This window comes from Pantherophis guttatus, chromosome 2, assembly GCF_059756535.1.
Source record: "Pantherophis guttatus breed Tessera chromosome 2, ASM5975653v1, whole genome shotgun sequence".
Taxonomy (NCBI): Eukaryota; Metazoa; Chordata; class Lepidosauria; order Squamata; family Colubridae; genus Pantherophis; species Pantherophis guttatus.
This window is the reverse complement of record NC_142064.1, coordinates 280,051,482-280,076,306: the sequence shown is the minus strand read 5'-3', so window position 1 is coordinate 280,076,306 and position 24,825 is coordinate 280,051,482. Positions and strand designations below refer to the sequence as shown.

Sequence of the window (24,825 nt, the reverse complement as noted above, 5' to 3'; positions counted from 1 at the left end):
GGGGGAGGGCAGGACTTCAATCCAAAATCGGGATGGAAACATAGCTCCATAATTAAGTAGAGAATATTATTTGGGAAGAAAAGCTTTCTTCTTTGTAACATCTCAGGTATTCCTTTCTTGCCCCTCTGTGTTAAAATTGCATTTAGAAAGATTAAGAATAAAAGTTATAAGATTGATATTTTATAAAACTCTTTTTTTTGAAACCAAGAAAGAAAACCAAAAGATAGATCTTTATTCAGTATATTACATGGTGACAGCAAAGCCAAAGTTGCCTTAGAACCAACCCGGTGTTTTCTTCATCCCCAAAGTGAGGAAGACAGACCTTGTACTGAGCAGTCTGTACAACAGGGATAGCATGAGTGTTATGCCAATTGTTCTCTCTTGCCAAGGGGCTTGTTAATAGAAAATAGAACAGAACAGAACAGAATAGATTTTTTTATTGGCCAAGTGTGATTGGAATTTATCTCAGTGCATATGCTCTCAGTGTACATGAAAGAAAAGGCAATGCTGAAAAAGTACATTTACAGCCAGTTCTCGGACATCGGGTCGTTACATCACTCTTGTAGTCAAATGCAGCCAGCTTCACAGCCAGCTTCTGACAAGCAGAGTCAATTGCAAGTTATGTTCATGTAATGTTGTGCTTATCCCGCAGTTATTTGCTTAACCACCACTGTGGAATTACATCAATCTAGCACAGACACATGACACATGACACTTCGCTTAGTGACAATGTCATTTAGCAATGGGGTTGCCAGTTGTAATTTCAATAATTGCGGGCTACCTGTGGTCTTTTTGTCACACAATTCATTTAGGGGATCTAAATGAATTAGATTATTCATTTATTTTTGCATTTTGTAAGTTTCCCACAAACTAATTTTCCTATGCCCATAAGGTGACTGATGCTGAATAAAATCCTTTCCACACACCGTATACTTATTTCTCACTTATGTAGATCCTCTTGTGGAAACTAAGGTCAGTGCTGGTTGTGAAGCTCTTTCACACGCCAAGCACTTATATGGATTCTCTCCGTTCTGGATGCTTTTTTTTTTAATTTATATGCCGCCCTTCTCTGGAGACTCAGGGCAGCTTACAAGGCATTAAGCAATAGCCTTCATACTTTTGTATATTTTATACAAAGTCAGCTTATTGCCCCCACAAACCGGGTCCTCATTTTACCTACCTTAGGTAGGATGGAAGGCTGAGTCAATCTTGAACCTGGTGAGAATTGAACTTACAGTAATTGCAGGCAGCTGGAAGCTAAATACTACCTTTAACAGTAGTATTAGTCTGCTGCGCCACTCAGGCTCAGGTTTTTGTGAGAACAATTCCGCCATTCTGGAATGTCCACATGTATATGGTTTCTCTCTGTGTGAAATATCAGAAGTAGATTGGTGCTAGTACTATAGCCCTTTTCACAGTCCATGCATTTATAGGGTTTTATAATGGGATCATACGAAATTTCTAGTAATGCAGAAACCAGTCTACCTTACTGGATTTTTCCTGAGTGAATCTTTCTATGTTTCTTAAGTGCATTACTTTGTATAAAGCTTTTTCCACATTCACTGCATTTATGCGGTTTGTCCCCTGTGTGGATCCTCTTGTGGCGACTAAGATGACTGCTGGTTGTGAAACTCTTTTCGCATTCCATGCACTTATATGGTTTCTCCCCTGTGTGGATTCTGTTATGGGAGGTCAGGGAACTTGAATTAATGAAGCACTTTTCACACTCCGTGCATTTGTGTCGTTTTTCCCCAGTGTGGATTCTTTTATCGGAAAAAAGGGAACTTGAATTAGAGAAGCATTTTCCAAATTCACTGCATTTGTATATTTCCCCTGTGTGGATCCACCTGTGTTGATAAAGCATACAACTGGTTATTAAACTTTTTCCACACTCCGTGCATTTATATGGTTTCTTCTCGGTGTGGAACCTTTTATGGGAAGTCAGAAAATTTAAAACTGTGAAACACTTTCCACAATCTTGGCATTTATATGGTTTCTCGCCTGTGTGAATCCTATTATGGGAAATAAGGCTTCTGGCAAAACGGAAACTCTTTTTACATTCCTTGCATTCATACGGTTTTTCTCCTGTGTGGATCCTTTTATGGGAAGTGAGATAACTGGAGTCTCTGAAGCTCTTTCCACACTCCAGGCATTTATACGGTTTTCCCCCGCTATGGATCCTTTTATGGGAAGTGAGGGAACCCGGCATAGTGAAGCATTTTCCACACTCCTGGCATTTATATGGTTTCTCCCCTGTATGAATCCTTATATGATAAGTAAGGGGTTTTGAAGAACGAAAGCTCTTTCCACACTCCATACACTTATATGGTTTCTCTCCTGTGTGAATCCTGTTATGATCAGTAAGAACCTGAGAGTTGTTGAAGCTCTTTCCACACTCCTGGCATTTATATGGTTTCTCGCCAGTGTGGATTCTGTGATGTGAAATAAGATTTCTTGCAGAGCTGAAACTCTTTTCACATTCCTGACATTTATATGGTTTCTCCCCAGTGTGGATTCTGTTGTGAACAGTATAATGAATTTTTTGTCTGAAGCTCTTTCCACAGTTCTTACACTGATACGGTTTCTCTCCTGTGTGGATCTTTTTATGGCGAGTGAGAGACCCTGAACTAGTGAAGCTCTTTCCACACTCCTGACATTTATATGGTTTCTCTCCGGTGTGGATCCATTTATGCTGAGTGAGGGAACCTGAGAGAGTGAAGCGTTTTCCACAGTCTTGGCATTCATAAGGTTTTTCACCTGTGTGAATCCTATTGTGGGAAGTGAGACTTGTGGCAAACTGGAATCTCTTTCCACAGTCCTTGCATTCATACGGTTTTTCTCCTGTGTGGATCCTTTTATGGGAAGTAAGATGACTTGAGACTCTGAAGCTCTTTCCACACTCCAGGCATTTATATGGCTTTTCTCCAACTTTTATTCTCTGAGATAAGGTAAGAGGAATGGTTCTCATGGAGCATTTCCTGCTTGTATTTTGGTTTTGGACAGTATCACTTCTGGAACAACAACATAACTCTGATTCATCTCTGAGTATTTTTCCACACCATGGACACATTCCTTTTTTTTGGTGATCATCTTCAGCCATGAAGACACTGAAATCTGCACACTGAAAAGGAAAGCATTTTTCCAGCCCCACTTTTAATTGATTTTCCTCAGAACCTTTCTTTCCAAACATCCTTTCCACAACTTCCTTTATGCCTTTTGGAAAAGCTGCTGCTGCTTCTTGGCCGTGACCCTCCATCCACCATCCATCACCTGCTTGAAACAGAAAAAAAATGAAAGTTGGCACAAACTGTGGTGTGAAAGGGATCAAGCATCATGTGTCAAAGCATCCCTTCTTTGAACATTACCCAAACTCCCGCCACCATCTCTTCTTCTGTGGGGGTGTATGTTATCTCAGTGGCTGGCAAACCACGCTGAGTAAACAAACATCTTCACAAGGTCCTAATCTCATCAAAGACAGGATGTCTGGAAAAGACCCTATCTCAAATATGCAGACATAGGGACCCGGCACGTAAGCATTGTGTGTCACAGGAAGAGCATGAGGGAAACACGAGTTGTCCACATGGAATGCACGAGCCTTCTTTAGCCAATCAGGATCAGTAAACGTTGATTAATGTTTTGCCATGATAGTTGTAAAATGACAATAAAAGGAAGCCTTCTGGATGGAGTCAGGGTGCTTTCCCCAAGGTACCTCACACCGAGGTGCCTTGATCAAGGTGCCTTCCACCCGAAGGGCCTTCCCGTGAACCATCATCCTGCCTACGCGTCTTTCTTCATCGAAACAACATCTTCCTTTTAGCTCTTTTTGTGATTCTTCTCCCTGCTTCTGTCAGAGTATTTTGAAAACATGGGGCTATATTTGTGTTGTGTTGAAGTAAGCTCTCCCATAGATTTCCCTCTTGCCCTGCATGCTACAAAATGCAAACTTAAATTCTTTGGGGTAAATTATTTTGAGTTTCACGGTGGGGCACCTGCTGTTCCTTCACATTCAGTTCCAAGGAAGCAGGAGGGACTCTTGAACAGAACCTGTGTTCATTAATGGACTTATTAAGGGAAAACATGATGGATTATTTTCCAGGAGAAGGGGGAAGTGTTGGACCTGAGAACTGAGGTCCAGCTTCCTTTTCATGAGGAAGGTTTCCCTCGAAAAAAAATATAGTTCTCGGTCTGAGTTAACTTAAGAAAAGGAAGCAAGTAAGAAAGTGGGAAGCGGAGCCATCTGGGTGAAATGTCTCATGTCTTGAATACCATCCCATCAGACAGGCCAGTTCTCTAGCAGTCACATCCTTGTGATGCTCCTGTGTGATTAATCGGATTTCCAAATGCCATTGTTACAGGCAGATGACATAAAAAGAAGAAGACAGCGCTTAAAGTTACCTACAAAGTGGGACGACAGATTTGGAAACTAGAGAAGGACTCATGTCCTCTTTCTAGAGAGACCATGAAGGTTTTATACCATCTGTTAACCAAATAGGAGTAGAAAAGCACACTCTCTTCCACTATAGGAAAAGAAGAGGGCAACGTTTCCTCTGAGCAAGAAATTAACTGCTTATATCTGGCTGCAAAATACCTTCCACCCAGGGGTGGGTTCTACTTACCTTTACTACCGGTTCGCATTGCGCCTGCGCTCTTCTTCACATGCGCAGAAGCTTCTGCACATGCGCAGATCACCTATGATGACATCCGGGTCAATGGGCGGAGCCTCCTACCAGTTTTACTACCGGTTCTTGCGAACCGATCCAAACTGGGGACAACCCACCACTGCTTCCACCGCAATTTCAGTCCAGAAAAACAGAATCCCTTACTTAGAGAGGACAGGTTCCTTGCGTTGTCCAGCATGACCTCTCGATACAGATTTTTTTGCCCCAAATCCAGCAGGGCCCATTCTTCCACCGAGAAAAACACAGCTACATCTTCAAAAAAAATGGAATTCTGAAACAAGAACAGCATATTGTACAAACTCCCTTATTACGGAACAATTGAATAATTTAAATGGAAAATATTATTTTCCTCAGAATGCCGCTATAGGGCATCGCATGCCAAAATAACTAGACACAGGGACAGTTTTTCTCCTTGTGCCATTTCTCTGCTAAACACCTAATTCTTACAGTACTGTCTAATGTCTAAGTATATTTACCCATGTTGTATGGCTGTAGTATTATTATCCTTCTTCCTTACTACTCCCTGTTATTGTTATAATTATTACTCTGTTGCTTTGCATCTATATTAAGAGCTGTTGCACCAGAGACAAATTCCTTGTGTGTCTAATCACACTTGGCCAAAAAAGTATTCTATTCCTATTCATTTCTATTCCTATTCCTATTTCTACTCATATTCCTATTGAAAGAAAACATCCTGCTTTCAATTAGGATTAATAAACAACTTCGCTGGAGAAAATAGGCAGAGCTACAGGCTTCTTATTGGAAATACATCTGTTAAAATCTTTCATGATTTTGGCTAATTCTATAGGAGCAGCACCCCAAATTTCTTCTCTGCCAAAAGTAGGAGGGAGAGATTTTCCTACCTTCCTTGAAAGCCCAAGTGTTTCTATTCCTCGAGCACACAACATAGATGTTTCAGAAGATACCATCTGTGTTGCTCTGTCCTCTAAGAGTGAGGAGAAAAACAGAATAATTATTTGTTATAAACACATCCTTCCTCTTGTTCTGGAGCCTCAAATGCAAAATATCAGTTCTCTGTGTATGCTGACTGGAGGATTGTCAGGCATGAGTGCCTCGTGGCCAGAGAATAGCCTATCTGGGTTACTGAGACTGATGAGGTTGTATGAACGTGGGAGTCAACAGAAGCCTAGGTATGAGGTTTGTGTCAAGTGGTACTTATGTCAAGTCATAAGAGACCAAGAAAGATCCAGTGGAGATATGAGAGATGGTAGTTACCCAAGTCTATAGAAATGACAGGAGTAGAGCATAAGCTTAGCAGCTTTGCTCATTCTGGAGGTAATCAGAAAAGAAGGGAGAAACTGGCTGCATCAGAAAGTGCCAAAGGAGGAGTTGACTCCAGTGGTGGGTTTCACATATTCTTACCACTAGTTCGCTCCTCACGCGCACATGCGCCTTCCACGCATACGCCCAGCCTAGAAAACATGGCTAAACAGGACGGCGTTACGCCAGGGCAATGGGTGGGGGCAGCCCACCCACAGTCGCCACTACTGGTTCACACCGAACCTGTCCAAACTGGCTGAATACCACCTCTGGTTGACCCCCATCTTGAAGCAGGTAGAGGAACACTTCTTGATGAAAACCTCCCTAGATTTAGCAAGCAATTATTGTCCAGTTCCTATCTGTTACTTTTTTCGTGAAGGCCATGGAGGGAGTGGTCATGTCTCAACAACAAAGCACGTCAGAAGATCATTTGGAACCATTTAAATTGAGATTCAGGTGAGACCATTGGAAAGAACCTGCCCTTGTCTCAACTGTGGATAACACCACCTGAACCGGACAGCAGAGAGACCCATTATGTATTTTAGATCTCTTCCCCAATTTATGAGTGGAGACAACATATTCTTGAGACAAACTTGAGTCAACTTTGTTGAACTGGACAGGGAACACTGTGAGCTTCTGTCCCTTAATTGGGAAGAAGGCAAAAGCTCCTGTAACAATTTTGTCCCTACTGCATTTGGGCACCCTCTGTGACCTATTTATGAGCTTGTGTTGTTTAGCCTCAAATAAAAAAATGCATTTTGGGACGGCTGGAGCCATTTTTTTATGATTCATACCCCTATTGGTTGCTGTTGTGAAAATAGGAGGAGGAACTAGTATTATGTATATTCACTGCAGAGGTGGGTTTCAGCAGGTTCTGACCAGCGGAAATTTTGAGTAGTTCGGAGAACCGGTAAATACCACCTCTAACTGGCCCTGCCCCCTTCTATTCTCTGCCTCCAGAGTCCCAGCTGATCAGGAGGAAATGGGGATTTTGCAGTAACCTTCCCCTGGAGTGGGGAGGGAATGGAGATTTTACAATATCCTTCCCTTGCCACGTCCACCAAGCCATATCCATCAAACCATGCCACGCCCACAAAGCCACACCCACAGAACCAGTAGTAAAAAATTTTGAAACCCACCACCGATTCACTGCCTTGAGTACTTATAGAGTAAGAAAGAGGGGTTAAAAAAAAATCTAATAAATAAAATTCCGCCTCATTAGAATACTGTAATCTGGTCAACTTTAATTGTTCTCTGCCTGATTCCCAGCGGGGTGCAATCTGAAGTGGTGAACATATGCAATAAAGCAGCGGTCCCCAACCTTTCTGACTAGGTGGCCCAGCCCGGGGGGAGGGGGACGGGGGGGGAGGATAGTTCCTTTTGAGTGGCAGGCGGGCCGGTTCACATGAGCACAAGTGGCCATCGCTCCTGTGAAGGGAGCTTCAAGCTGCGCGGCCCAGTTCTGAACAGGCCGCATCCCAGTAGTGGGCTGCAGCCCAGGGGTTGGGGACCCCCACAATAAAGGACTACAATCTTGACTCTGGATATCTTCAAGCAGATCGCACCCCATAATCCATAGGAGATGTGCTGAGTGTTTTGTCCTCTCTCCTGCCTGTCAGATAATCTGGAAAGAGGACAAAATCTTGTTTTCACAGTAGGACTCTACTTTTGGACTAGTGTACAGGAAAGGGGCAAATCCGTTTTAGATGCACACTGCCACAAGACTTTCTTGAGTGGTAATATTTAAAAAAAAAAAAACACCACAGTATCTAAAACCCTGAACATGAATTCAGGAAGAAAAGAGACCCAGACAAAGTAAATCCAGAGAATTAAATGACATCAGAAGGACCCTTTACCTGATGGCGTCATCCAAGGTGGATCCTCCGGAGAGACTCCCCCGAACAGCACCTCCAGAGAGGGATCAAAACCCTTTCCTGTGGGCGCTTCGGCAGCCATTTAACTCGAAAGTTTTCTGAACCTGAAAAAGCATGAGAAAATTCCACAAAAAATAATCAGGAAGGGCCAGCAGAATATTCTATAGAACCGTGATGGAGAACCAATGGCACGCATGCCAGAAGTGGTACACAGCGCCCTCTCTGTGGGCACGTGTGCCGTCACCAGCTGCTCTTCTGGTTTCTGGTGCACATATGAGCGCCAGCCAGCTGGTCTTTGCGGGCGCCAAAGCACCGGAAAACGGCCTGAAATGGCCAAAAAATGCACGTACCATCTAGCTAGTCTTCGGGTTTCTGGTGCTCCAGCGGATGCAAAGACCAGCTGGCTGGCGTGGATGCCGGAAACCTGAAGACCAGCTGGCTGGCATGCACATGCGCCCCATCCAGCTGGTCTTTGAGTTTCCGGCGCTCCTACGTGCACACGTGCAGGTGCATGAATGTGCGTTCCAGTTTGGCCACTCGGTGCCGAAAAGGTTCACCATCACTGCTATAGAAGGAGAAAGTGGTGATGTGCAATTTTATGAGGGACCCTTGAAGAAGCACTTAAGAATCAAATTTTGAAGAATTCCCCATGAATCACAGCCAGGATTCCTCCTTCTGCCCTGTTGGGAGTTCATTTATTCTCCCTGCTGAGATGCGAAAAGAAATCCAAAGATTTTCCTTGATTGAAAAAAAAAAGCAACCTTATTCGAAACTGTAGAGAATAAGATTAGAATCTTCCATCACCACCACCCGGATTCAAATGTGATCCACCCTAACTGGATTTTGAAGGGCTATGAAGCCCCTTTCTTTTCTTTCTGTTTCCTTTTTTTTTTTTATTGAAAAAGTTTTTCAAATACAGATTTTTCCCCCTTTCCCCCCCCTCCTCCCTAACCCCCCCTCACCCTCCCCTTCCCCTGTGACTTCTTCATAATAAAACCCAAATTCATAACAGATTATATCATACTTTACCATCCACTTACTCCATCTCCATATGCTGACCCTTTCTTTCTAATAAAATTATCATATCCCCCTTATACTATACTATGCTATACATTTCAAAGTGACATTCTATTATAACATTATCTAATAACTCCTAATTTAACATAATATTATTATATCTCCCAATTTAGCGATTTCCGCTCATAATCTACCCTTTTAGTACCCCCCATACGTATATCTCTTAAGTCAAATCTTTTATGTATATTAATATAACATTTCAAAACAACCTTCCACTATAAGGCTATATAGTAAATCCTAATTTAACATTTATTCAGTTCAGCTACCCATTTCCTTCCCCCCCATCGTTATATGTCTTAGCTCAAATCTTTTACATATATTCACATCTAAACATAATATCCCTTTTCTTTAAACTAAACAATCAATAATCTAACCTATCTCCACCCACTTTCCTGCAAAACTACCATAATTGTTCTTAATATCTTTATTCTTCTGCCCACTCCACTAGAAAAATGTATGTAAATAAAATCCTAAAAAAAAAAACTTTAAGCTTGTAATCCATATAATATCTTCTGTAATGTCTTTCAGCTGGATGATAAACTCCGTCGCCCATGTTAGGGTAACATCGCATCCTAATTCCAACAGTATTTTCAGTATTTTTCTTTCTGTTTCCATTCACCTTTCTTATCTCTGCTCTCCCCGCATTCCCCCCTCCCGTTTTTTTGTGGTGTTCCCTTGTTTTTAAACCTTTTCAACACTTGATAAACTGCCCGGGCGGAGTCCCTGCAAATTGCGCAGTAGTTAAACCGCATCCATGATTATTGTCCCTATGGATGCTTCTGCTTCCCATGCTAAGAGGGGAAAAAAGGGGGGGGACACGTACGTACAACACACACAAAACCCCTCCGCCTTGTATTCCAGACAGAGGTTTTCCCAAAGACGCTTCTTCAAAAGTCATGGAAGCATCTCATCAAAGGCAAAGATGAATCTCGGGGTTGGTCGGATCCTTTGTGGTGGGGAAGCTTCCCTTCGCACCGGCCCTTGAAGACCAAGCGCCTCCGATCCTCAAAAGAGACGCGCAGGGGAGGATCGCCCCTCCCTTCCTCGCAGCACCGCCAGCGATCCCGCCTTCTCGGCACAGCAGCGCAACTATAACCGCGCACGTGCGCCTCCCTCCCTCCCCGAAAGGGCTTCGGTCAGATTTTTGGGGACTGCGGGCACAGAGTTGGTCTCCCTCCTCGGGTCTCCGCGATCCTGAAGGCTCCTTCCTGCTGACCCGGGGAAAGCAGGGAGGCTCTTGCAAGAGGGCGCCCCCGGGTGGATCCTGCGTCTAATCCTGGGAAGCAAAGGGGAGCGGGCGCCCAACGGGATCGTCGGGGGAGGAACGGGAGGTTAAGAGTTGGAAGGGGGGTAAAAGTTTTGGACTTTTGTCCCGAAAAAAAAAAAAAAAGATCTTCCTACAAGCGCAGCTGAGAATATAATTCCTTGGGAAATTGTAGAAAATAACTTGTAGTTCGGGTTTTAGACTTTTTGGCAGCGGTTTGCTCGCCAAGCTCGTTTCAATTTTAGTTTTTGAACGTTTCGTTACCAGACTTGGTAACATTATCAGTAGAATTGTCTAGTCCTATTCTCCTTAGCTTGTGTGGTCAGTTGGTCATTTGGTTGGTTGTTCGTTTGGAGCTATATTTAAATTCCGAGCAGCTGATTGGTTGTTCGAATGGTCTGGTTTCTTAAATATTCATATACTGGATCTAGGTCAATTTCCCCTTAAATCCAAAACTCTGCACAATATAACCTGCTAAATTTCCCTAGCAAGAACAAACGTACGCATGGATGCTGACTTTTGCCACTAGGCAAAGTTGATACTCCTTAAACGATCACCGGCATAGCTGAACAAACCTTTCTATGAACAAACATGCGCTAAATAACATTGATCTACATCCAGCATATATATAAGAAACCAGATGAAATAGTTTTAATGATATTTTGTGATGAAAGTAGAAATGATTAAGATGTGGTTTGGAGGAACATATGGGGAAATTATTTGATGTATGCAAATGGAATTAATTGGAATAGCTATGTCTATATTTGTTTTTTTTTTCATTAAGTGTTTGCATATATAAATAGAAAAGATACATATAGAAGTAACCGATTATATTAAAATGTTGGACTGTATTACTTAAGAAAATGTAAGCTATAAAATAAGTGGGCTCACTATTCCTGTAAGAATTGAACAATTGTAACATCATAAAATTAATTATTCTGATGATGGATTGGGGTTTAATATAGAATAGAAGGGAAATTGGAATTTGGTTAGGATTAGAGATAAAAATGAAGGGTAACATTGGTAAAAATTAGATGAAAGTGAACACTATGGCAAAAAGGAGGTATAGAAATAGTAATCTTAGTGGTAAAATTAAGAATTGCTTAAATTTGTTAACTGGCCAAATACTCTGATCAGCAAGAGTACAATGTATGTTTGTGTGTGTGTGTATGTGTAAAAAATAAGGAAAAACTTTTTACTATATCTATCTATCTATCTATCTATACACACACACACACACACACATACATACATACATATATATATATATACATACATACATACAGTGGTGGGATTCAAATAATTTAACAACCGGTTCTCTGCCCTAATGATTTCTTCCAACAACCAGTTCACCAAACTGCTCAGAAAATTAACAACTGGTTCTCCCGAAGTGGTGCAAACTGGCTGAATCCCACCACTGCATACATACATACATACATACATACATACATACATACATACATATTGCTCCTAGAAGCACGAAGCCGAAAACACCAGCCTGAAGATGATGAATGAGACTTCATCGAAATGTTGCCAAGACACCTCCAATTTTATGCGGGAGAAAACCCAAATAACCAAAGACCTACATACATACATACATACATACATACGTATATATGTAGGTCTTTGGTTATTCGGGTCTTCTCCCACGTAAAATTGGAAGTGTCTTGGCGACGTTTCGACAAAGTCTCATTCGTCATCTTCAGGCTGGTGTTCTCGGCTTCGTGCTCCTGGAAGTGTCGCCAAGACACTTCCAATTTTACGTGGGAGAAGACCCGAATAACCAAAGACCTACATACAAACACCCGGGAAATCTGAGAAAACAAATACACACACACACACACACACACACACACACATATATGAAACCAGTTCTCAGACCATTGAAATAACCAATCAACAAGAGAACCAATCAGCTGCTCAGAATTTAAATATAGCTCCAAACGAACAACCAACCAACTGACCAAACTGGCACAAAATACATTTATAAACTAATAAATAAGACAAAACAATCTTGATATTACCTAGTCTGGTAAAAAAACGTTCAGAAACTAAATTGAAACAAGCTTGGAGAGCAAACTACAGCCAAATTATAATCACTTTCCTAACAAACAAACAAAAATACTGCAAAGAAAGCCTGTGCAAACCTCTTGCCTCTCCTTGCTGTGTCTGCCTCTGGTTTGAGTCACAAAAGTTCATCTTAATTAGAATAGAATCTGGAAGGGACATTGGAGGTCTTCTAGTCCAATCCCTTGCTCAAGCAGATCTTATTTCAGACAAGTGACTGTCCAGTCTCTTCTTAAAAACCTTCAGTGATGAAGCATCCACAACTTTTGAAGGCAGACTGTTCCACCGGTTAATTGTTTTTACTTCCCGTGTTGGAGCCTTCACAACTTCTGCAGGCAAGTTAATTGTCCTCACTGTAAGGAAGTTTCTCCTTAATTCCAGTTTGCTTCTCTCTTTGATTAGCTTCCACTCATTGTTTCTTGTCTAGCCTTCTGGTGCTTTGGAAAATAAATTGACCCCCTCTTCTTTGTGGCAGCCCCTCAAATATTGAAATACTGCTATCACGTCCCCTCTAGCCCTTTTTTCTAGGCTAGCCAAACCCAAATCCTGCAACCGTTCTTCATCTGTTTTAATCTCCAGGCCATTAATCATCTTAATTGCTCTTCTTTGCACTTTTTCCAAAGTCTCAACATCTTTTTTATAATGTGGTAACCAAAACTGGATGCAGTATGCCAGGTGTGGCCTTACTAAGGATTTATAAAGTTGTACTAATACGTCACGTGATTTTTATTCTATGCCTCTGTTTATACAACCGAGGATTGTATTAGCATTTTTTGGACACTGCTGCACACTTCTGGCTCATATTTATGTGATTGTCCACTAGGACACCAAAGTCTCTCTAGCAGTTACTGTTTTTGACCCAGGTTTTGCCTAAGCCGTACTTGTACCTTTGGTTTTTCTTGCCTAAGGGTAAAACCTTGCTTTTCTCCACATTAAACTTGGCAGGTGGTGCAATGAAGGGCAATTAAATGGCTCTGCCTGAAGGAGGTAGATCTTTGTTATGTAGAATAGACTGGCCCAGGCCTTAATGGCCCATTAACAAAGATGGGGGGCTGAGTTGCTGCTTCTCTTCAGTTTCTACTTCTATTTTAGGGGAAATATTCTGCCTTTTTAATATATCCTAAAGTATTTCATTTTTCTAGGAGAGGGGTGGGTTTTAACTTCCAACAGTACCATTAAGGATGACTTGTTAAGTATGACTTGTCAACCATAGCTATCTTCCCCCTTTGCTGCAGAACACAGCATATGCCCCACCTATGATTTTGAATTGAAGCAGATTTGGATAAGACATCAGCAAGAAATCCAAGCAGAACTGGGAAATCAAAAGGATTTTGAGGAATTCTTGAGGGCCACCTGCTTCCATGTCCTGTCCAAGAAAGCTATGTGGAGATTTGCATGTAATGATCGGGAGATAATAATAATAATAATAATAATAATAATAATAATAATAATAATAATAATAATAATTTTATTTCTATACCGCCCTTCTCCCGAAGGACTCAGGGCGGTGTACAGCCAATTTAAAAACACAAGACACAACAATGATTAAAAATTAAAATTTGGGATTTATGGGATGGGATTTATCTTTCCTTTAAATCAGGGGTCCCTGCATGCCAGCAACCAGGCCACCAAGTAAAGCCTCATCCACAGGATACAGGCAGCATGTGAAACCACACCCTCTCCAGGCTGCAAAAAAACCTCTCTCCATGGACCCCGTCCCCAAAAGGTTGGGGGCCACTGCTTTAAATAGATCATTTCATCATTCCATCATCATGAGCTATTTTTCATGACCTGGCATTCTGTCTTGCATATCTTTATTAGAAAACCCTGGCCCCTCCAGAATATGGAGAAGAGGGGAAGTCTCCTTATAGATACTGCAACAATAAAACTTTGGAAGCAGAATGAGGTTTTACGCTGGGGAAGTCCCTTATTAATTGGCAGTGTTCAAACTATAGTTTCTTTTTCTAACTCAGGAAGGCTTCTACTATATCAATAAGGAATGGTTCAAACTCTCTTCAGAGAATCTCCGATGTGGATGCGATTCCTAAATACTTATGGAACTGGATCTCTGTCCAGTCACCCAATACACAGTCTCAAATTTTCACATTCCTAAGTGAGAATAGAGAGACAGTTTGGTGGTATTGGTGTTGAGGCATCAGGCTAGAAACTGGGAAACCATGAGTTCTAGTCCTACTTTGGGCACAAAGCCAACTGGGTGACCTTGGGCCAGTCGCTTCCTCTTATCCCTAGAATGGAAGCAATGGCAAACCACTATTGGAAATCCTAGCTGTCAAAACATTCCTACTTAACTTTTTCCCCTTTGTCCCTTCCCATTGCTGGTCATTTCTCTCCCCCTCCACCCCATTGTCTAATCATATTCAAATAAACTGTTTTCAAAATGGCTTTCTTGCAGATGCAGCCTTCTCCCAGGGCAATGACCTTGAAGTTTGTCAGTGAGAGACAGGGGTGAAATGCTACCGGTTTGCTCCAGTTCGGGTTAACCGGTAGTGATAAAAACTATCGTTTCGGATGAACCTGTAGTTAAAAAATGCTACCAGTTCAGTTGAACTGGTAGTTTTAAAAAACTACCAGATTGTCCGAACCGGTATTTCTGACGATTAGCTGTGCCACATGGTTTATATTTGCTAGAAAGCAGGAAATCTTGCTTTCTAGTGAAGCTAAATCGCTCGACACAGCTGTTCCCCCGCCCCTCGCTGTTCTACTTACCTAGTGAAGACTTCTTTTTCCATGTTTGGTGCACAATGTGCATGCACGTGCAGCATGCTTTTGGTGCGTGCTATGCATGTGCATGCACAGCACATTTGGCACGCGCTGCGTATGCAACAAACTAGAAAGGCCCTTCTGAGGAGCGTGTGGCCCTTCCGGCCCTCTCCTTCTCTGCCCAGGCGGACTCCCCTCAGGGCACATCTCTTTGGGGCATCTTGAAGAGAGAACCTTCGGGAAAGAACCGTTGGAAGGGGCGGGGCTAGGAGTTCCCGCGTCTCTGAGGGAGAAAGACGCTCTCTTCTACTAAAAGGGTGGTAGCACAGAGGGATTCCGGCCCAAACGCCTCTCCCAGGGGAGGGCTTCCCAGCTGGAAGATGCTAATATTGTTTTTTTCTTTTTTAAGCCCCTGATTTGGGATGATAAAAGCGACTGCGGGACATGAGGAGAAGCTGTGGGAGAGCAAAATGGTGGTCCTGAAGGGGGAAAAAAGCCCCAATACCATTTGAATTCTCAAGGAAGCATATGAATTTTAAATAAATAAATAAATAAATAAATAAATAAATAAATAAATAAATAAATAAATAAATAAATAAATAAATAAATGAAATATTGGCCAAAGACATCAGGCACTAAAAAAAAAATTGCCTCATATAGGGATGAAGGAGGCTTCCCTCTTCGAGGCACATTCAGCTTCTTTGTTGAAGGTACTAACAAGCACCTTTCTTGACCAACAGCCCCTGATTTGAACTGATCCGAGATGGCGGCTGTCAGGCCTCTGTAACCTTGCTAACTGTATTTGGAGTTGTAATCCCTTCCTATGAACTCTGGTTTTTCCTCATAAATGGACTGTATTTAGAGCCTGGCCTTCACAGTTCTCTCTCCAGTTATCAAGAATCAAATTATGTCTTTCACATGCTATACACCACTAACCAGGGATTCTGTGCAACAGAAGCCACCCCATATCAATTCCAATTTACAATCAAAATGTTGAAATGTATTCACACTTATGTCTGTAGCCATTTGTACGTTTTGCCCATCCATAATCAGCACAAATGTCTGTTCCCAACAATGTAAATTGGCATCCTCCACCCAATTCACAGGTAAATTATTAGGAAGGAATAGGATAGGGATAGCTTAGACTAGGCTAGAATAGAATAGAATACAATAACAGAGTTGGAAGGGACTTTGGAGGTCTTCTATTCCAACTCAGTGCTACTCCTACACCACTTCAGACAAATGGTTATTCAATCTCTTCTTAAAAACTTCCAATGTTGGAGAATTTACAACTTCTGGAGGCAAGTTGTTCCACTGGCTAATTGTTCTGTCAGGGAATTTCTTCTTAGTTCTAGGTTCCTTCTCTCCTTGATTAGTTTCTATTCATAATCGGCACAGATGTCTGTTCCCAACAATGTATGTTGGCATCCTCAACCCAATTCACAAGTAAATTTTAGGAAGGGAAAAAAACCACTTACATTCCATTTGGCAATGATTTAATAAAACCTGGGTGTTTCCAATACCTCACTGCATATTTATATTTGGGGCATATGCTTAGTTACATTCCATTAAGACAAGGTATATTGCACCTATTGCACAGACAAGATTTTGCTGTCCCTCTTGTAGTAAATTGAAGCTCTTCCATAGGTGTCCTATAAACTCCTTGGTCGACCATTTTATTTCTTCTCTTTCCCTTCCTTCACTCTTAATTCATTTTTTACTAATCTTAATCCACACCACCTATCCATTTTGACCAAAAATGGAACCACTGAAGTTCTTTCCACACTACAGATACATATATGGCTACTCCTCCCAGTGGCTCCATTTATGAGTTCACTCTTCTGAAGGAAGCGCCTTCAGTATTATGGGAATAGGTAAACAAGAGGCACTGAACAACTTTTGTAACCTTACGTAGTTTCTCCAATGAGCAAATTCTTTTGCAAGAAAAATAAGGGAAATGTTTTAAATAAAGCTCTTTCCACACGATACATTTAATGGCTTCTGTGAATGAATCTTTCTACAGATAATACACTGATTTTTACTAATTACTTTTTTACATTCAACTCATTTATGTGGTTTCTCACCTGTGTGCGTCCTCCTATGGTAATTAAGAGCACTGCTATGTGTGTAGCACTTTCCACACTCCATACATTTATAGGGTTTCTCTCCCGAGTGCATTCTTCTATGGCTATTAAAGGAACTGTTTTGACTAAAGCACTTTCCACACTCACCACACTGATAGGGCTTTTCACCTGTGTGGGTCCGTTTATGGGAACTAAGGTCACTGGTGGTCCTACAGCCCTTTCCACACTCCACACATTTATAGGGTTTTTCCCCAGTGTGGATCCTTTCATGGGAAGCAAGTTCTTGAGGATCACTGAAGCTCTTTTCACACACAGTGCATTTGTAGGGTTTCTCCCCAGTGTGAATTCTGTAATGAATTATTAAAGTTCTTTTTTGACTGAAGCTTCTTCCACATTCCTTGCATTCAAATGGTTTCTCTCCAGAGTGCATCCTTTTGTGGCGAACAAGGGCCCCTGAGTCGGTGAAGCATTTGTCACATTCCGTGCACTTATAGGGCTTTTCCCCTGTGTGGATCCTTTTATGAATATTAAGGTGACTTGTTTGACTGAAGCGCTTCCCACACTCGGTGCATTGATATGGTTTCTCTCCAGTGTGGATACTTCTATGAGAAGTTAGGTGGCTGAATCTACGGAAGCTCTTTCCACACTCCAGGCATTTGTATGGTTTCTCCCCTGTGTGGGTCCGTTCGTGGGCATGAAAGCCACCAGAACTGGCAAAGCGCTTTCCACACTGGAAACACTGAAAGGGCTTCTCCCCTGTGTGGATTCTGTGATGAGCAGTAAGGTTTCTAGAGGAATGGAAGCTCTTTCCGCATTCCACACATTGAAATGGTTTGTCCCCCGTATGGATCCTCTCGTGTGACTTAAGATGAACTTTTTGACTGAAACTCTTTCCACAGTGCAGGCATTGATAAGGTTTCTCCCCTTTATGTATCCTGTTATGTATGATTAGAGTGCAGTTTCTGCTAAAGCTTTTTCCACACTCCAAGCATTCATAGGGTTTCTCCCCTGTGTGAATCCTTTTATGCTGAGTAAGGGAACCGGGGGTTTTGAAACATTTCCCACACTCTGTGCATTTATATGGCTTCTCTCCGGTGTGGACCCTCTTATGTAAATTGAAATTGCCATTTTGGGTGAAGCTCTTTCCACACACTGTGCAATGATATGGCTTTTCTCCTGTATGGATTCTATTGTGGAAAGTAAGGTGAGTTGCAGAGCGGAAGCTCTTCCCGCATTCCAGGCATTTACATGAGCTATTCCCAGTGGGGCTTTTTTCCCTGGAATTTGATTCCTTGCTCCAAGGAAACCTTGTTCTACCCTCCCTGCATTGATACAACCTCTCCTCTTTGTGAATGCTTTGGTGGGAAATAAGGGCTGCACTGGTTCTGAAGTTATTTCCACAGGTGATGCATTGATGCTGCTTCCTATCTTCGTGGACATTCTGATATGAATTCAGGTGATTTTTCTGACTGATGTTTTCTCCAAATTCCAGGCCACGGTATGAATCTTCTGTTTTGTGAATGTTTTTATGGAACGTAAGGGGATGGCTTGTATAACAGTCACATAATCCCAATTCATCTCTGAGTATTTTTCCGCATTCTGGACACGCTCCTTTTTCTTGGGGATCATCATTGTGCAAGAAAATGTTGATATCTGCATATTGGGAATTAGAGTATTTCCCCAGCTCCTCCTTTAACTCCTTTTCTTCAGGCCTTTTCTTTTCACTCATTCTTTCTGCAACTTCCTTATTGACTGTTAGAAAAGTCGCTGCCATCTCTTGGCCAGCATCCACTGTCTTCAATCCATCACCTACATGGAAAAGAAGGAAAAAAAGGAAAATTGAAACAAACTGAGGTGTGAAAGGGATTAAGCATCATTGTTGGATCTCTTATTTGAACATTAGTAAAAGTCCCGCCACTATCACTTTTTTTCTTTTAGCTCTTTTTGTGATTCCTCTCACAAGGGTGGGTTCCCATCAGTTTTGCTGCTCCTTCAGGTTCAGTTCCAAGGATACAGGGGGGACACTTGAAAGCTGGTTTTGTTTAAAATTGGATGATGAGAATGAACTGGTTCACTGAATTTATATCTGAGAATGTGGAAATACTGATTCATGTCATTAAATTTTGCCTTCTCCGCTTGAGGAAGTTTTCCCTTGAAAATACCAGTTTTCAGTCTCCCCTAGCTGAGCCAAAGGAAGGTTTCCATGAAAATAGTGGTGGTTGGGGCAGCCATCAGAATGGAAAGTCTCATCTCTGGAAAATCCAACTATCAAACAGTCCACTTCCCTAGAAGTAACATCCTTGTGGTAAACCCTGGGCCTCTTAACCCCCACCATTATAAGCAGCTGGAACGTTTGCTATCTTTGGCTTGACGCCTTGCTGGCATCCTGCCATCAAAGGTTAGGCAATTGGAAGGGGACATGGTGAGGGTGGGGAACGACAAATGTGCTATCGACCTGTATGTATAGGTGATGGGAAATAGGGGAGGGGGAAATAACAGCTGATGAAGAACAAAGAAACTCTGAAACAATTTGTACCAGCACTCAAAGCCATGCACTCTGAGAAAGAAGGTGGATTGCCCCAAACATCTCAGGATTCTCAAAACACCCAGGCGGATCCTTATTGGCTGAAGACAGACTGGTCATGGGGGGCGAGGACTGGGATGAGTGGAAATCTTTTGTATTTTTTTGAGCTTGGGAAATTTAGTTCTAGCCTGACTCTACTGCAACCAACATCTTTTAGTAAAAGAACCTATTGTTTCAATTAGATGGAATTGAGGGTATTTTTTTGTAAGTGATCGGACTGGTGAATGTCTAACAGTAGCAAAATGAAAGCAACTCCTCAGTCTATCTATGAAGTGAAACAGGATCACAGTCTGACTAGATAAGAAATTACATGGGGAAGACCTCTCTCCTCCTGGTTGCAGTGTGGAGGGTTTAGCCCACTTAACAGACAGCGTAGAAGTAAAAATGCAGTTAAGAACTTTCTCAACTGTACACAATGAACAGACTAGCATTTCATCTTAGAAACACAGAAACTGCTCACTTCCACCACATTTTCAAGACAGAAGAAAGAAAATCCCTTACTTAAGGAAGCCATATTCCTTGTGTCCTCCACCATGACCTCTCCGTGTAGGGCTTTCTACTCACAATCCAGCAGGGCCCACTCCTCCATGGAAGAAAAACTCAGCTATATCCTTAAGCAGTACCAAATCTTGAAACAGAAACAAAACATTCCATGAACATTCTGATTAATTAACAATTCAATAAATTACATGCAAATTTTCTTCTTAACGAACAAAGCAACCAGCAAAATTTCTAACCAGGGCAAATAAGCAGCTTCTTTGGAGAATCATTCCAAAGGAACAAATTGTAAAGCTCTGGCTAAGAATATATCTCTGTTAATGCTTTACAGGTAGTTCTCGACCTACAATAGTTCATTTAGTGACAGAACTTAGAACTGAAAAAAGTGATTTTTGACCAATTTTCATACCTGAATTAATAACAGAACAGAATAACAGGGTTGTAAGGGATCTTGCAAGTCATCCAGTCCAACCCCCTGCTCAAGGCAGGGAGCCCTATACCATTTCACACAAATGGCTGTCCAGTCTCTTCTTAAAAGCCTCCAATGATGGAGCACACGTGAGTTTGGAGGCAAGTTGTTCCACTGATTAATTCTTCTCATTGTCAGGAAATTTCTCCTTAGTTCTAGGTTGCTTCTCTCCTTGATTGGTTTCCATCCTTTGCTTTTTGTCCTGCCTTCAGATGCTTTGGAGAATAGCTTGACTCCCTCTTCTTTTTTGGCAACACCTGAGATATTGCCAGACTGCTATCATGTCATCCCTAGTCCTTCTTTTCATTAAACTAGACATACCCAATTCCAGCAACAGTTCTTTATATATCTTAGCCTCCAGTCCCCTAATCATCTTATTTGCTCTTCTATCCACTCTTTTTAGAGTCTCAACATCTTGTTTACATTGTATTGACTAAAACTGAATGTAGTATTCCAAGTGTGGTCTTATCAAGGCATTATAAAGTGGTATTAACAATTTTTCCAGCAGCCCCATGTTCATGTGATCAAAATTCTAGTGCTTGGTAACTGACTGAAATGTATGATGATTGTAGTGTCCGGGGCGAGGGGGGGGGGTGTCACTTTTCTGACAAATAAATTCAATGGGAAAGCCAGGTTCTCTTAACAACCGTGTCACTAACTTAACAACTGCAGGAATTCACTTAACAAATGTGGCAAGAAAGGTTGTAAAATGGGGCATAACTCACTTAACAAATGACTTGCGAAATTTGGGGCTCAGTTGTAGTCATAAGTCAGGGACTACCTGTAATAGTGTGGCTGACTCCTCAGGAGGAAGAGCTCCCTATTCTGCCCACTAATGGGATGGACCTTGGATGCACCATTGATTGGAGGTTTCAGCCCTTCCTGGAAGGTAGCCACCTCAAAAAGGACAGGTAGAATCCTGTGACATTTTAATCAATGCCAAATGTTGTCCCTCAACACAGAGCTTGCAGAAGAACTGCCTGAAGATGTTGGAAGAGGTTCCCCAGGAAGTACTGTGAGATGCCATCTATCTGAGGATGACATGCAAATTTATGTGACTTCCTAGACAATTAACAGGAAGCTTGTGAAAGGGATTTCTCGTTTTGCACAATATTGGAGGCTTTGTCAATAGATCAGACTGGCACTTTGAAGAGGGGAGAATCCTACTGAGTTGGAAGCTCAACCACTGCTAATCCTCCCTTACAAACAACTGAGGTACCAGAAGATGGTGACAAGGCCATTACAGGTAGTCCTCGACTTGCAACCACTCACTTAGCAACTGTTCAAAGTTACGGTACTGAAAAAAGTGACTTATGACCATTTTTCGAACTTATGACTTTTGTAGCATCCCCACGGTCATGTGATCAAAATTCAAATGCTTGGCAACTGGTTCATATCTATGATCGTTGATGCGATCCCCTTTTGCAACCTTATGACAAGCAAAATCAATGGGGAAGCCAGATTCACTGAACAACCGGGTTACTAATTTATCAACTGCGGTGATTCACTTAAGAACTGTGGCAAGAGATGTCATAAAATGGGGCAAAACTCACTTAACAAATGACTCACTTAACTGAAATTTCGGGCTCAATTGTGGTCATAAGTCGAGAACTTTTTTTATAGTGTCTACCAGTAGGAAAAAAAACAGCAAAGGAATAACTTGCTATCAAACGCCCTAATTATATTCTTGAACCTACAGTGCAGAGGGGTGATTCTAGCCTATTTCTATGGTAACCAGGGAATCAGTTTATCTGAATACCTTTCAGCCACAGCAACATCACATAGAAGCTGTTGACACTGGGTGAGAGGTGTGGAAAAACCAGATTGGATTCAGAGGCAGCTCTCTCTGTCATGATTGTATGCATTAAAACACAACACAGCTTGACTCTAGATGTCTCAAGCAGATCCCACCCCATATCCCAGGGAATTGTGCTGAGTGTTCATCCTCCCTGTCAGATAATCGGGGAAGAAGGACAACAAAAACTTTTTTTTACAGGTAGGAGTTGCCCTTTGGAACCGTCTACAGGAAAGGGATGATTCCTTTTCAAATACACACTATCACAAAACTTTGGAGTCAGAATAGAGAGCTGGAAGGGACCCTGGAGGTTTTCTAGTCCAACCGCCTGCTCAAGTAGCGGAATCTATATCATTTCAGACAGGTGGCTGTCCAGTCTCTTCTTAGAAACCTCCAGTAATGAAGCACCCGCAACTTCTGCTGGCCAGCTGCTCCACTGGTTAATTGTCCTCACTGTTAGGAAGTTTCTCCTTCATTCTAGGTTGCTTCTCTCTTTGATTAATGAACCAATCAATCTTTTTTGAGTGATGATATTAAAACAAGTAAATAAAAAAATGAAGAGGAACTCATGAATCAAACACGGGGAAATTCAATTCTGAGGATTAAAGGGCATCAGAAGGACCCTGACTCAGGACAAGAAGAAAGAGCCTTCAATTGCCTTCGTTTATGAAGGTTTATTTTTACTAAAGCCAAGGGGTTAGTAAACTTAGATATTACTGCCCACTAACCTACCCATCTGTCAAGCTTCCCCCCCCGCCCCCCCTTTATCTCCTTCGTGTCCTATTGGATTGAAACAAATTGTTTTGGTAACAGTTCTGATGCTTGGCCGGCATGGCCATTGTCTGCATTCAGGGCCGGATTTTCCTATAGGCTAACTAGGCTTCAGCCTAGGGCCTCAAGATCAAGAGGGGCCTACATTCAAATTGTTAGCAAAATTAAAATTACACTTTCACTATAGGTGAAAGGGCCTCATAAGTGGAATAGCCTAGGGCCTCTTTTCATCTAAATCCGGCCCTGTCTGCATTCCATTCCCATGATTGTAGCCTTGAGATCAGCCGCTGACGTCTTTGGCAGGCATTCGGAATGGTTTCGTTTCTGGACTCCCTCCCCCCAGGGTTTGTTCATGGCAATCTGGCATCAGCGAAGCAACAGTGGGAGGATACAGGATGACTGCACGGAATTCCTCCTGGGACTTCAGCAGCCATTTAAACCAGTCTTCTGGACCTGACACAGCACCAGAGAAAATTCCTTGGGAAATGATCATAGAAGATAGACTCTTGGGACTGGAAGGGACATCCGAGATCTTCTAGTCCAACTCTCTGCTCAAGGCAGGAGACTTTACCTTGTAGGTCAAATGGCTGTCCGGACTATTTTTGAAAACCTCCAATGATTGAGGCACCCACAACTCCGGGAGGCAAACTATTCCAGGAGAAAGCGTTGACTGCAGGAACAATCTTATGGGAAACCCAAAAAACAGCATCTAAAAGTCACATTTCCAAGAACTTTCCCTCTCACCCAGAACTACCCGAAGAGAAAGGAAAGTGGAAGCTTCTTACCACCTTGCCTGCAGGGAAAGGCGGCTCTGCCCCTCGCCCGGACTCCGTTCCCCGAGAGAGGCGCGCAGGGCAGGATCCGCGCAACGCTTTCCTCGCAGCTCCTCCAGCGCCGCTGCCTTCCCAGCACAGCCCGTAAACTGCACCTCCCTCCTTCCACTGAGGGACCCACCGCCAGCGATTTAATGTGGAAAGCAGAGAATGCTTCTTCCTATAAAAATCGCTCCCTCATCTCTTCTCCTCCAGGACTTCCGAAATCCTGTGGATGCCTTCCCGCTGACCTGGAAGCTCTTGGCAAGAGGGCACCGCTGGGCGGATCCTGTTTTAATCCTGGGAAAAAAATGAAAGCAGACGCCCAAGGTCTGCTCGAGAGGAATTAGGGGTTCAGGGAGTAAAGTTTGGACTTGTCCCGATCTTCCCACGCAAAAGACTATAGTCACTTTCCCAGCGGAAACCTCTTTTTGCAAAGAAACAGATTTGTTTTTAAAAAACCCTCTGACTTTCCCTTGCTGTGGCTGTCTCCTGTTTGAATAACAGAAGTTATCCCCACTTACAGACATTTTCTGCATGTCTGTCGTGCTTGACAATCGCGATTTTCCCCTCCCTTGCAGTAAAAGGCAGCATCTGCTCCACCTGCTGTGAATTTCGCATTGAAGCGGGATTGCGCATGGATCACACACCAACAGGAAATCCAATTTCATATCCTGTCCAAAGAAAGCTATGGGAAGATACAAGCTATGCTTGTAATCACCAGGAAGCTAGAGCCTTCCCTTGGATACATTTATTAAAACACCAGGGCCCTAGCAGAATATGGAGAAGAGGGGAAGTCTCTTGAGAGATACTGCAAAAATAAAATATTGAAAGTGGAATGAAGAGCTA

At 42.4% G+C, this 24,825-nt stretch overlaps 2 protein-coding genes across 10 annotated transcripts; both read right to left on the bottom strand.

Annotated features, from left to right (window-relative positions):
- Positions 1-419: 419 nt before the first annotated feature.
- LOC117668119 (uncharacterized) lies at positions 420-10,150 on the bottom strand. 9 transcript variants are annotated; one of them, XM_087884736.1, is made up of 5 exons: positions 9,739-10,150; positions 7,817-7,938; positions 5,543-5,625; positions 4,824-4,950; positions 420-3,270 (listed from the first exon to the last, which is right to left on the bottom strand). In XM_087884736.1, exons 2-5 carry the CDS (start codon positions 7,914-7,916, stop codon positions 1,487-1,489), a joined length of 2,094 nt encoding a protein of 697 aa, XP_087740862.1. In that variant the 5' UTR covers positions 7,917-7,938; positions 9,739-10,150; the 3' UTR covers positions 420-1,486. The 9 variants fall into 9 exon arrangements, with proteins under 9 accessions (XP_087740862.1, XP_087740863.1, XP_087740860.1 ...); XM_087884737.1 differs by having other exon boundaries at positions 9,735-10,138; XM_087884734.1 differs by having other exon boundaries at positions 420-3,273; positions 9,735-10,125.
- Positions 10,151-16,935: 6,785 nt separating this feature from the next.
- LOC117668126 (uncharacterized) lies at positions 16,936-22,437 on the bottom strand. The gene is made up of 2 exons (XM_087884751.1): positions 20,133-22,437; positions 16,936-18,856 (listed from the first exon to the last, which is right to left on the bottom strand). The coding sequence occupies exons 1-2, from the start codon at positions 20,164-20,166 to the stop codon at positions 17,028-17,030; spliced, it is 1,863 nt and encodes a 620-aa protein (XP_087740877.1). The 5' UTR covers positions 20,167-22,437; the 3' UTR covers positions 16,936-17,027.
- Between the last annotated feature and the right edge of the window lie 2,388 nt (positions 22,438-24,825).

What these genes read in the sequence shown, in the direction of transcription:
- LOC117668119 (XM_087884734.1), bottom strand. Translation starts at nt 7,916, where the DNA reads ATGGCTGCCGAAGCGCCCACAGGAAAGGGTTTTGATCCCTCTCTGGAG. An exon ending in ACCTTGGATGACGCCATCAG is followed by an intron (nt 5,626 to 7,816) that starts GTAAAGGGTCCT and finishes CCTCACTCTTAG; the next exon opens with AGGACAGAGCAACACAGATG. An exon ending in AAGGAACCTGTCCTCTCTAA is followed by an intron (nt 3,274 to 4,823) that starts GTAAGGGATTCT and finishes TTCTGTTTCAAG; the next exon opens with CAGGTGATGGATGGTGGATG.
- LOC117668126 (XM_087884751.1), bottom strand. Translation starts at nt 20,166, where the DNA reads ATGGTGGAGGACACAAGGAATATGGCTTCCTTAA. An exon ending in AAGGAATATGGCTTCCTTAA is followed by an intron (nt 18,857 to 20,132) that starts GTAAGGGATTTT and finishes TTTTCCATGTAG; the next exon opens with GTGATGGATTGAAGACAGTG.